The sequence below is a fragment of the Lethenteron reissneri genome, chromosome 57 (genome assembly GCF_015708825.2).
Source record: "Lethenteron reissneri isolate LAM-NWPU_2019-01 chromosome 57, ASM1570882v1, whole genome shotgun sequence".
In the NCBI taxonomy this organism is placed as follows: domain Eukaryota; kingdom Metazoa; phylum Chordata; class Hyperoartia; order Petromyzontiformes; family Petromyzontidae; genus Lethenteron; species Lethenteron reissneri.
In genome coordinates, this window is record NC_083835.1 from 4,090,263 (window position 1) to 4,103,731 (window position 13,469).

Below are 13,469 nucleotides of genomic sequence, written 5' to 3' on the forward strand. Positions count from 1 at the left end.
CCAGGCCAAGTGCACCTTGAGGCCACGTGAAGTGTCGAAAGCCCGCTGGCAGGAGGTCACGGGGCAGACCCAGGTGCCACTGGTCGACTGACCGAGATGACCGAGATGACTGGACAGGTTTATGTTTAATTCGTGGTTTAGTGGTAATGAATTGAAGGTGGAGGGGTTACCAGCCCCTCACACCCGTCCAGAGCCCCCGTTTAGCCACTGTGGTGGTCACAGACGCCATGAGGGGAGAGGCCAATGGGCATTGGCCCTCCCCCCACAGCACTGCCCACGACAGTGTTGCCCGTCACAGAGACACACACACAGAGACACACACACAGACACACACACAGACACACACACAGAGACACAGACACACAGACACACACACACAGACACACACAGAGACACAGACACACAGAGACACACACAGAGACACACAGAGACGTGACAGCCTCACCGAGCTGGGTTCTGGCTCAAACCACGTGTGTTTCCCGGACAAGCCCCCCAGTTGCAGAATCTTTTTTTTCTCTCCGCCCGATGACGACCGCTTGTGTCGCGATCGAAACGTCGTGAGTTTATTATTTTACGATTATTTTAATTTAATTTTTTTATCTACGTGACTTTACCGAAAGAACCAAAGAATATGAATTCAGGGGGGGAGATTGTTAACAAAGAGCTGGATTTAAAATCGTGGCACTGCCTTCCTCCGCTGAGCGAGAGAGCGGAATACGTGGATGAGTTAAGTGAATCGTCGAATGATGTTGTTGTTGTTGTTTTTTAAGACGTTTAGAATTTAAGTTGACGGCGATTGGATTTTCGGTCTTGATGTTAACTTGATGGTTGTGAGATTTTTTTTGTTACAATGGAAAGTGTTTGTGTCTGTGTGTGGTTATGGATGGATGTTATGCCGAATGCGTGTGTGTGTGCCCTTTGTAAGTATACGCATGTTATGTAGTAGCCTGTGTGCATGTGTGCATATTTGCGTGTGCTGTCATTGTTGGACATCTGTGAAAAATTACTTTATCGCTCATCGGATTCCTCCAGTATAAATAAACATTATGATTCTGTATATATGCCTTCATCCAGTATATATTGTGTACATGTTGATATTGTGTGTGGTTACTTGTGTGTGTGCGTGTGCCTTCTATTATTTAGTGGTGTGTGCTTTTGCATCTCCTTGTGTGTGCCCGTGTACGTGTTTGTGTCTGATTTTGTGCAGCATGTGCTGTGTATGCGCTTACATTGTGTTTTACGTGTGGTCTACCTGTGTTTACATGTGTGTGCGCCTGTGCGTGTCTGCCTGATAACGTGTGTGTGTGTATGTGTGTATGTATGAATGTGTGTGTGTATGAATGTGTGTGTGTGTATGAATGTGTGTGTGTATGAATGTGTGTGTGTGTATGAATGTGTGTGTGTGTATGAATGTGTGTGTGTGTATGAATGTGTGTGTGTGTATGAATGTGTGTGTGTGAATGTCGCGGTTATCGCTACGCTGCGCTACGAACCTGGTGACCCGAGTTCGATCCCCGCTCATAGCCAACATCGGTGACGAATATCTTAAACCGGTCCGGGGCCTCCCCCTAGATCGACTCAGCCTTAGATGAGTACCTGATGCAATGTGTAAACATCAGCACTGAGGAGAGACAAAGGCGGCCGGGCGTGGTGCTGGCCACCCCCCCCCTCGTGTGCCGTTCCGGCACTTGCCCCAGCAGTCTGTCGAAGGCTACACGGAGTATCTTTGTCTTTGCCTGTTTACGTGTCTGCGTGTTTACCTGTATACGTGCATTTACGTGTTTGTGCGAGAAGCCACTCTGCCAATTCGCCTGTACCTTTGCCTTCTATGCGTACGTACGGTGAACTTCTTTCGCGCCGTACATAGTCGGTCGTGCCTCATCGGAGCTGCGTGCGTATGGTGCCTGTCCGTGCGTGCCTGTTTGTATCTCTGTCCACGCGTACGTATCCTGCGGAGTGCTTGGGTACGTTTGAATTGTGTTGGCGAGTCGGTGAAATTGCCCTTTCTTCATCTCACTTCGGCTGGTGCCTTGTGATGGCAGTAACAGCTTGCAGCAGAGGTCGCAAACGGGTTTTGATTCCTTACCCGTACCCGTACCCGGCCGCACCAGGGTCGCAAATGGGTACCCGTACCCGGCCGGGTACGGGTACCCGGGTACGGGCAGCCGGGTATCGGGTAGGGTACGGGTATCGGGTACCCGGTTGCGACCTCTGGCTTGCAGACAGACATTCAAGTGGATGGAAGTCGAGTAGTAAAACAAAAATGTAATCCTCCTCCACCCCCCATCTCTCTCTTTCTCTCTCTCCATCCGGTCAAGGTTATATTTATATCTCATGACATATATCCCAAGCTACAGGGGGTATCCTATCACAAGTCAAGGAAAATCTCCGTGTCAAGGCGGTTGTGCCTCATGCGAGCCAGCCCCTTGCTCGACATTTGCTGAACTCCCAAACACCGGTCTCAAAGGGGTGAAACGCCACGGTGGGGCGGTGATTAACCGGTAAAGTGTAGGTACGTGCTGTCATTGCAACCTTCTCCCAAGACGTCCGGCTAGCGTGGAAGAGTAGGCCAAAGTTAGCCTCTAGAGCAGTAGTTCTTTATCCTTTGCTGAGGTACTTGCAACTCGTTTGGTTCTCAATCGTAAAACAAAAAAATGTAGTAATGTTAATAAATCCATAGCATTGATGAAACAAAGTAAGTTGTCCATGATAGAGGATTTTTTTTGGGTTAGATCGCGTAAATATATAAATGTGTCGCTAAACAGAATTGGCACGTTCTGTTTACGTGACAAACCTTACTTATTCGCTGTGTTGGGTGGTGGCGGGGTTTAACGACACATTAATATTTCGATTTAAAGCTGTCGTGACTGCAGGGATTCATATTCTTGGTTCTTTCGGTAAAGCCACGTAAATTGTATTATTATTTTATTATTTCCCTTCTACGTGACTTTACCGAAAGAACCAAGAATATGACACATTCATATATTTACACAACCTAACCCAAAAAAACCTCTTATGGACGATATTGGTCGCAAGAGCCTGCTACGTGTTGCCCGTGATGCATTTGTGTGTTTGATGATTAAGCTTAAAAAAAAGAATCTTGCCAATGTCTCGCACCCTCTGGGTGTGCGTGCACCCCAGGTGAAGAGCCGGCGATGTAGGGAGTGGGTCTCAAGCGCAACATCTCACGGAGGCCCTTCCTGTCGGCAGTGGCGTGAGCAGGGACATTGCAGAGCTGCCACCTTGTTGATAATTGTTTTTTTACCCTTCTATCTGGCAACAAAACTGACACCTTTTTTTTACAAGGAGTCATGTTTGCATAGACCACAATACCTGCAGTCGTAATGCAAACAAAAAACACAACTCTGATGATGTATGCACTGTCCTTGAAGTTGATTGGTCCACACCCGAGACAGCTTTCCTTAGAGCCTAGTCTCACATGGTGTTGGACCAGATGACGCCAAAAGGCGCACAACTCAAAGACAATGCACCATCAGAGTATGAGAGCTCGGGGTAAAAAAAACAAATATCATATTTTTCTACTGGCAAATGAGGTTCCCATTGTGTAAATGCCACCTTGTTATTTTACTTTCTTTTCAACGCAATCGTCCCAAATCATTCCTGTGCTCTTCCCTTATTTTGCCGCGGGAAAGGGAAATGCCTGAGGAAGATGGGGAACGTCTTGATGGGGTAGTGGAGGCGGGTGGGGGAAGGGGGGAGGGACGGGGTACACCAAAATAGAAGAGGGGGGGATTTGCCAGAGAGATGAAGTAACATCGGATGTTATTGAGAAGAGTGTGGGCGGTTCAAGAAAAACCGTCAGAGCGCTCGGAACACAACAAAGAACGAAAAAAAAATGAACCCCCCCCCCCCCTCGTGTAGCCTTTAACAGACTGGTGGGGCGAGAAGCTCCGAAGGCCGGCTCGACACACGACGCGGTGGTGGGTGGTGTGGCGAGCACCACGCCCGGCCGCCTTTGTCTCTCCGGTTTGTGATGTTTTGCACACCGCACCGGGTGCTCATTTGAGGCCGAGTCGACCTTAGGGAGGGGCATGGGGGGGCCGGGGAGGCGGGGCTAGAGGTCCAGGACCGGTTTGGATAATCGTCACCGGTGTTGGCCGTGAGCGGGAATCGAACTCGGGTCACCAGGTTCGTAGCGCTAACCGCAACGCCACCGCTCCCGCTTAACAAAACGCACGCGCGCGCACGCACGCTGTGGTACAAGGGCACACGCGTGCGCACACACACACAACACCTCCTGCGTGTATCATGTGAGGATCAGAGGCTGTTTATAGCGAGAGAGGAAACAAATATCCCATTGGCTTTTTCCCCTGTCGCTCTGTGGGTTGTGAAGATGTTGCAGAGCGAGACGTGGGGGGGGGGGAGAGGGCTGCGGTTTATATCGCACAGCATCGGTGCGGTCGTCGCGACTGCGTGTCTGTCCGTGCGACTTCTTCGTGTTCCGTTGGATCCCAGTAAAATATGGCAAAGTTGGGCCAAAGTTGGGCAAAAGTTGGGCCAACGTTGAGCCAAAGTTGGGCAAACGTTGAGCCAACGTTGAGCCAACGTTGGGCCAAAGTTGGGCAAAAGTTGGGCCAACGTTGAGCCAACGTTGAGCCAACGTTGAGCCAACGTTGGGCCAACGTTGAGCGAACGTTGGGCCAACGTTGAGCGAACGTTGGGCCAACGTTGAGCGAACGTTGGGTCAAACGTTGGGCCAACGTTTGGCCAACAATGAGGCAACGTTTACTTCTTCTCGGTACGGCTGATGCTGATGATGTCGAGCAACAGCTGTGATTTTACTTTGAGGTGTAGCGGATTGGTGCATCGCTGCTGTGATGGGTCTCTCTGTGAGTCTGTGGGTCTTTATCTGAGAGTATGGGTCTCTCTGTGAGTCTGTGGGTCTCTATCTGAGTGTATGGGTCATTGTGTGAGTCTGTGGGTCTCTATCTGAGTGTATGGGTCATTGTGTGAGTCTGTGGGTCTCTATCTGAGTGTATGGGTCATTGTGTGAGTCTGTGGGTCTCTATCTGAGAGTATGGGTCTCTCTGCGAGTCTGCAGGTCTCTATCTGAGTGTATGGGTCATTGTGTGAGTCTGTGGGTCTCTATCTGAGTGTATGGGTCTTTGTGTGAGTCTGTGGGTCTCTATCTGAGTGTATGAGTCATTATGTGAGTCTGTGGGTCTCTATGCGAGTGTATGAGTCTTTGTGTGAGTCTGCAGGTCTCTATCTGAGTGAATGGGTCTCTCTGTGAGTCTGTGGGTCTCTATCTGAGTGTATGGGTCATTGTGTGAGTCTGTGGGTCTCTATCTGAGTGTATGGGTCTTTGTGTGAGTCTGTGGGTCTCTATCTGAGTGTATGAGCCATTATGTGAGTCTGTGGGTCTCTATGCGAGTGTATGGGTCATTGTGTGAGTCTGCAGGTCTCTATCTGAGTGTATGGGTCTTTGTGTGAGTCTGTGGGTCTCTTTGCGAGTGTATGGGTCTTTGTGTGAGTCTGTGGGTCTCTATGAAAGTGTATGGGTCTCGGTGTTAATCTATTGATCTTTTGATGAGTCTACAGGTCCCAGTATGAATGTATGGGTTTCATTGTGAAAATATATCTCAGTGAAAGTCTATGGGTCTCTATGTGAATTTCTAGATCTCTGTGTGAGTCTATGGGTCTCTATGGGAGTGTATGGGTTTCAGTGTGAATCTATTGATCTCTGTGTGAATCAATGGGTCTCAATGCGAGTCTATGGGTCTCGGTGTGAATCTATAGATCTCTGTGTGAATCAATGGGTCTCAATGCGAGTCTATGGGTCTCGGTGTGAATCTATTGATCTCTGTGTGAATCAATGAGTCTCAATGCGAGTCTATGGGTCTCTGTGTGAATCTATTGATCTGTCTTCTTGTTTGTATAGCTGATGTTGATGCAGAGCGACTGCTGTGTTTTTACATCGAGGTGGTGGTTGGTGAGCCAGCTGATTGCATCAGGAGTATCATCGCCGCTGTGACGATGCCTTCTCCCCCCTCTTCCTCCCCCCCCCCTGCTCCCTCTCCTCCCCCCGTGGCCCCTCCTCCCCCCTCCTCCCCCCTCCTCCCCCCTCCCCCCTCCTCTTCCATGTCTGTGAACCAGGCGTTGAGTCGTTATCTGTTCCGTAGTTTTTTTCTGGAGTTGGGTGACCTTCCGTGGTCCCCCGGAATTTTTATTTTATTTTTCCATTTGTGCGTCGACAAATCCACGGCGTGCGTGCGGATGCCGTTGAGGGCTCGTGCCACCGTGAGCTTCGCGGACGATCGAAGCCCCCAGGGGTCTTTTGGATGTTGCACGTCGCGCGTTCAGCTGCGGATAAAGCCTGCCCTGTTTCTGCATCATTGCACCCACAGTGGGCTGTAGCTTTGGTGACGATGCTTGAGCCCCGTTTGCCGGTGATTCCTGTGAAACGGCAGCGCGTCCGTAATTAGTGCAGGTTGATTGTCGCGGGGGTGGGTGTTTTTTTTTTAAGACGCCTTTAAAAAAAAGATAAAATTCAACAAGTTTAAAAATAAGCTCACCCCATGGGGTCAGCTTGACCCTTACCAGTCACACCTCTACCCACGCCCGGCCTTTCCTGAGTAAGTGTGCGTGCCCGTGCGTGTCTCATCGTAGTCAAGTGGAGCGGTGGCGTCGCTGTTAGCGCTACGCTGCGCTACGAACCCCGGGGACCCGAGTTCGATTACCGCTCACGGCCGGCACCAGCGATGATGATCTGAACCGGTACCTGGGCTTTCCCTTGGGTCTACTCAGCCTCAAATGAGTACCCGGTGCAACGTGTAAATATCGGCACTGGGGAGACAAAGGTGGCCGGGCGTGGTGCTGGCCACCCACCTCCTCGTGTGCCGTGCCGGCCTTCATAGGTGCTGCTCGCTAACAGGACAGGGGTGGCCAGTACCATGCCCGGCCGCCTTTGTCTCTCCAGTGGCGATGTTTACACACTGCACCCAGGTACTCATTTCAGGCTGAGTCGACCCAAAGGAAGTCCCAGGGCCGGTTCAGATATTAGTCACCGATGTTGGCCGTGAGCGGGAATCAAACTCGGGCGGCCGGGTTTCGTAGCACACTGCGCTAACCGCGCACACACGCACACGCGCAAGTACACACACAGCAACTGCCATTCACCATTCAGTGCCAGTGACATCACCGCAGTGCTTGTGCCAGGCGAACTGCACTTTGACGCTTGGTCACGTGGTGGCTGGGCATGCCGGGCTATGAGACACAGCCCCACGCACCATCGTCATCATCATCATCATCCTGGCCGGTGTGAAGATCTGTGCGAGCTCCTCGCACAGTCCAGTCCGGCGAAATCCAGGACGGGATCTGTCGGTTAGGCCAGTGCGAACGATCAAAGTCCACGCAGGTGTTCCTTGCTGAAGGGCGCTCACGTTTGTCAAACGTATAAAAGACAGGGAGGGGGGAGGTTTATTGCGCCTGAAAAGATCTGGCTCGCACGAATGACAAGGGAATATGTCATCCTCCTTCATATCCTTTACAGTCTATTGGAGAAAGTGTCGTTTGTGAGCTTCTTATTGAGCGGGGGTATGACGCACGAGGGCAGGAGCATGACTGGCCGTCATTGTATTCACAGCGGTGATGTTTACACAGTGGTACTCATTTAAGGCTGAGTCGACCTTGGGCACCGTTCTTCGTCGCAAGGCCCCACGGGCCCACTGGTGGCCTTTAGTGCGGCCCCCTGACATGCGCCCGCCCCCCACGTGACAATACACAAATGGTGATAACTCCCATCATCATCATCGTCGTCGTTGTGCTGCTGTCAAACCCACAAATGTGTGGCGGCACCCTCACACTGATGATGTCTTATCGGCGAAAGTGACACCCCTTCCCGCACCCCCTCTGAAAATGAGTGAAGGTCGCTGGCGTCGTGGGGGGGAGGGGGGGAGACCGGGACCGGTTCGGCTCTTCGACGCCGATGTTGTCTGCGAGCGGGAATCGAACTTGGGTAGCCCGGGTTCGTAGCGTAGCCCTACAAAGAAAAAATATCCCCCCCCTCGTATAGCCTCAACATACTTCCGGGGCAAAGTGCTGTCAACGGACTGTCTGGCTGTGCGGTTGGCCTGGACGGCCGCGGTCGGTCCGAGTTGCCCGTTTGACGAGCGGTGACCTCATGAGTACGTGACCCCCTCCCCCCCCCCCCCCGTGTCCCCACTGCCCCTCTGTGGTCACGCAGATGAGATCATGGAGGCGGAGTGCAGGGAGCTGCGGGCTCGCGACCTGAAGGTGCTCCTGGAGCAAGGGCCTGCCGTGCTCACAGGTGAGTGGTGGTGGTCGTGGGGCGGGGGGGGGGGGTTGGAGGGGGCGAGGGGGGGGCCGTGGGGGAGGGGTGATCCACAGCGTCTACAGGTGCTCGTTCTCAGGCTACGTAGCTCTTTTTGAGAAGCAACTTGGCTCTCACAAACGATAGCCCCAACGGAAGTGGCTTGTCGCGTGGAAATGTATCGCAGCCAAATGATCTAAAGCGCACGTTGATTCTTAATGGGGAGGGTAAAACCGGAGGACCCGGAATAAAAAAAAAAATTCCACGCGACGTCACAGACTCCAAATATACAGGCGTCGGGAATCGGGATCAAACCCACGACCTCCTGCGTACGAGGCGAGGGAGGTAACATTTGACTGCAGGCTTCTCCCGTGCCACGCTGGCCAGGGGAGTTGTTTGGCCGAACTTCGGTGAGGGTTGGTGGAAGGTGGCCCAGGAACACTTCCAATGCTACGCAATCTTACCCACAAGTAAACACAGATTGAATGCAGGCTGTGGTGAATAATATTAGTTTCAGTGAATCCATACAATACGGATGCATTTACAGGCAGTTCCCCGACTTACGAACATACACACACTTACACTATGAGACCTCCTTTACCAGTGGCAAAATATAGTAATAGGTTTTTACCCTTTCAACTGGTACAAAAACTGACACCTTTATACAAGGCGGCATGTTTGCAATAACCACAACACAAGCAGTCAAAATGCAAACAGAAATAATTATCATCATCAGAGTTGTTTATTTTTGTTTGCATTTTGACTGCTTGTGTTGTGGTTATTGCAAATATGATGCCTCGTATAAAGGTGTCAGTTTTTGTACCAGTTGAAAGGGTAAAAACCTATTACTAATACACACACTTACGAACGAACTTCCGTAAGATGCATATTTTTAAATCCTTTATATTAAGTTCACTTGCTTGCGCGCTTACGACCGTGCAAATCTTTCGGTCGTTTTTTAACCCACTTCCTGTTATCCAATCGAGCTGACATTTTGCACACAGACTCGTTGTGCGTGACAATTTATGTTCGTGAAATTTTTTTTCCAAAATTTTACACTTTTTAGGAAAAAATTAATTATATTTAATTACCAATTGCTTAATGGTGGCAGGCAATCATCTGACCCATAGGTGGCAGCCATCTCAAGCCAGAGGACGAGAGGACTCTAGCCGCCCGTTTCAAAGACCAATGTGGGCTGGGTTGTGGCCCATTGAACACGCATATAAAGGATTTATAGTGAAAAACTTTGTTTTTACGGGTTAATTTTTTTACCATCCGGCTTGTGAACTCGTGCTCGCGGACAGACCCGCGTAACTGTTTTGTTTATTGAGCGATCCTCCGCGTGATGCAATGAGTCACAGCATCCGGTTGGGAGCGGGTGTTTTTTTCTCTGTTTTGGCAAGATTGAGAAATGGACAACGCGCTTCTCGTCTGTCCGCATAGGACCACATCTGTAAATGCAAAGCAGAAATGAATATTTCGGTGTTGCATATGATCTGAACGAGGAAAAAAAAAACGTGTTTGGCAATCGGTTTCAGGATGATAATTCTGCGTGGCCGTGCGTGCTTGGCTTTTCTTTCTGATGCGTAGGCAAAAACAATAAAAAAATAAACGAAACGTCTCAAGCCTGAGGAACCAACGGTCGTGATTATGACCGCCTTGATGGGCGGCGGCGATTTTGAGAGCGATCCACGCCGTGCCGGGCAAAATTGTCACACCGTCGCGTGCGCATTTGAGACGAAGCAACAAACAACATACGACAGACCGCCCGGCTCACACCTCACCTCTACGCTTTGCTTTTGAACCTCCGATTGGTCTAACACAGGGGCGGGTAACGTTTTCATTGCCGAGAGCCAAATAGGCCTTTCCAGTAGCCTTCTTGTCGGGCGACCACACATTAGCGCGCACACACGCACGCCTCTGCCACGTCCGTCACGGCAAAAGGCCATTGCGGTGACAGACATTAGTGAGCGTGCTAAAATTAGATCGCGCAATGTTGATGCCACGATGAAAATATTTCCCCTCCCGGTGCCCGGCCAGTGCTGCTGTTTGCCTGCGGGCGATGGATGCGGTTGTGGGCGGGCTGCTTCCAAGTGGTAGGTAAAGGTCCGTCCGTCCACCTCAGAGGTCGCAACCGGGTACCCGATACCCGTACCCTACCCGATACCTGGCTACCCATACCCGGCCGGGTACGGGTACGGGTAGCCGTTTGCGACCCTGGTGCGGCCGGGTACGGGTACGGGTAGGCCGTGAGTCACTGGTGAGTAACCGTTTGTCACTCATTTCGGGTAGGGTACGGGTACGGGTAGGGAATGGGTAGCCATACCCGGCCGGGTACGGGTACCCATTTGCGACCCTGGTGCGGCCGGGTACGGGTACGGGTAAGGAATCAAAACCCGTTTGCGACCTCTGGTCCACCTGTTCCTGGTTTTTTCTCGGGATTGCCCTCTATGTAGAGGCTGCTGCTGTCGTGGGAATTTGAAAGAGTTTCCCGAGACGTTGAGCGTGCCGTTTTTTTTTTTGTCGGTCGCGTAATGATCCACCACTCAAGATTACGCACTCACACGTAGTTACCACGTCTTCCGGCATTGTGAGATCTTCTTCTTCTTGTGATATGTCCCAGGTTTTTGTACCGCAGAGGTGCCAAGCCTAGTGGTAGGCCTCATGTGGCAATGGCCGCTGTGGCAAGATCTTAACTCCTTCGCCTGGTGCGCAGGAGGTCGTGGGTTCGATCCCGACCCTTGGTGCCTGTTGTATATTTGGAGTTTGTTCTCCCCATGGTTGTTTGGATTTTTCTCCAGGTCCTTCGGTTTTACCCTCCCTCCACATTTAGAGTATTTGGCTGCGATAAATTTCCACTTTTTTGAGATATCATTTGTAATGGCCAGGCCGCTTCTGAAAAAATAGCTCAGCAGGCTTTACCTGGTAAAATAATTTTTTTTTAGATTAGTTTGAAATTAAGCCTTGGGTAATATCTGGTCCATGAGAAAGTCACACGTATCTCAAAGTAAAAACATGAAAATAGAAGTGTAAATGGGAAAATGTTTGAGATGATTTTACATTAAACGGTTTGTGACAAGCGTATTTATGCTGCAAATTCCTGTAACAGAAAAAAATGTTTTATTGTACGTTGATGAAATTGAAAATGTAAATGAGCGCAGCGTAATTGTTGCAATTTTTTTTACATTTTTGAGTAAAATGAGAAGTTAAAAATGTTCCTGCTCACACTTCCAAAACATTACAACAAGGGAAGTGCGTTTTTTTTGCAGGGCGAGTGAGCGACAGTTCTGAAGTTATAATCCGCAAATCGTGATGGGAGAACTTTAATAATAATGATGGCCGATAACAAGGAGATGAGCTCAGTGAATGCGTCTCTTCATGACGGTTTAGCTAAAGATGCAGATGATGTCACCCAACATTTCGTCAAGCAACGTATACAAGTTTTATGCGTTTTTCCACTCGGCGTTATTACATCTGTGTGGGATAACTGCGGATTTAGGAGAAGGGGAGTAGAGTGAGATGAGAGGGGAGAGGTAGGAGAGTGCGTGGAGGGGAGTAGAGTGAGATGAGAGGGGAGAGGTAGGAGAGTGCGTGGAGGGGAGTAGAGTGAGATGAGAGGGGAGAGGTAGGAGAGTGCGTGAGGGGAGTAGAGTGAGATGAGAGGGGAGGGTAGGAGAGTGCGTGGAGGGAGAGTAGAGTGAGATGAGAGGGGAGAGGTAGGAGAGTGCGTGGAGGGGAGTAGAGTGAGATGAGAGGGGAGAGGTAGGAGAGTGCGTGGAGGGAGTAGAGTGAGATGAGAGGGGAGAGGTAGGAGAGTGCGTGGAGGGGAGTAGAGTGAGATGATAGGGGAGAGGTAGGAGGTGCGTGGAGGGGAGAAGAGTGAGATGAGAGGGGAGAGGTAGGGAGAGTGCGTGGAGGGGAGAAGATGAGATGAGAGGGGAGAGGTAGGAGAGTGATTGGAGGGGAGTAGAGTGAGATGCGAGGGGAGAGGTAGGAGAGTGCGTGGAGGGGAGTAGAGTGAGATGAGAGGGAGAGGTAGGAGAGTGCGTGGAGGGGAGTAGAGTGGATGAGGGGGAGAGGTAGGAGAGTGCGTGGAGGGGAGTAGAGTGAGATGAGAGGGGAGAGGTAGGAGAGTGCGTGGAGGGGAGTAGAGTGAGATGAGAGGGGAGAGGTAGGAGAGTGCGTGGGGGGAGTAGAGTGAGATGAGAGGGAGAGGTAGGAGAGTGCGTGGAGGGGAGTAGATGAGAGGAGAGGGGAGAGGTAGGAGAGTGCGTGGAGGGGAGTAGAGTGAGAGAGAGGGGAGAGGTAGGAGAGTGCGTGGAGGGGAGAAGAGTGAGAGGAGGGGAGAGGTAGGAGAGTGCGTGGGGGGAGTAGAGTGAGATGCGAGGGGAGAGGTAGGAGAGTGCGTGGAGGGGAGTAGAGTGAGATGAGAGGGGAGAGGTGGAGAGGCGTGGAGGGGAGTAGAGTGAGATGAGAGGGAGAGGTAGGAGAGTGCGTGGAGGGGAGTAGAGTGAGAGAGAGGGAGAGGTAGGAGAGGTGCGTGGAGGGGAGTAGAGTGAGATGAGAGGGGAGAGGTAGGAGAGTGCGTGGAGGGGAGTAGAGTGAGATGAGAGGGGAGAGGTAGGAGATGCGTGGAGGGGAGAAGAGTGAGATGAGAGGGGAGAGGTAGGAGAGTGCGTGGAGGGGAGTAGAGTGAGATGCGAGGGGGAGAGGTAGGAGAGTGCGTGGAGGGGAGTAGAGTGAGATGAGAGGGGAGAGGTAGGAGGTGCGTGGAGGGGAGTAGAGTGAGATGAGAGGGGAGAGGTAGGAGAGTGCGTGGAGGGGAGTAGAGTGAGATGAGAGGGGAGAGGTAGGAGAGTGCGTGGAGGGGATAGCGTGAGATGAGAGGGGAGAGGTAGGAGAGTGCGTGGAGGGGAGTAGAGTGAGATGAGAGGGAGAGGTAGGAGAGTGCGTGGAGGGGAGTAGAGTGAGATGAGGGGGAGAGGTAGGAGAGTGCGTGGAGGGGAGTAGAGTGAGATGAGAGGGGAGAGGTAGGGAGTGCGTGGAGGGGAGTAGAGTGAGATGAGAGGGGAGAGGTAGGAGAGTGTGTGGGGGGAGAGTAGTGTGAGATGGAGGGGAGAGCGGAGGTGTGTGGAGGGGAGTAGAGTGAGATGAGAGGGGAGCGAGGTAGGAGAGT

General features: G+C 51.4%; 1 protein-coding gene across 1 annotated transcript in view; it reads left to right on the forward strand.

The window, feature by feature from the left end:
• LOC133357260 (guanine nucleotide exchange factor DBS-like) overlaps window positions 1-13,469 on the forward strand; it is a 408,695-nt gene that overhangs the window by 67,094 nt on the left and 328,132 nt on the right. The window contains exon 2 of the mRNA XM_061575113.1: window positions 8,207-8,290. Within this exon, the coding sequence (XP_061431097.1) occupies window positions 8,207-8,290 (84 nt within the window). The remainder of the gene's footprint in view (window positions 1-8,206; window positions 8,291-13,469) is intronic.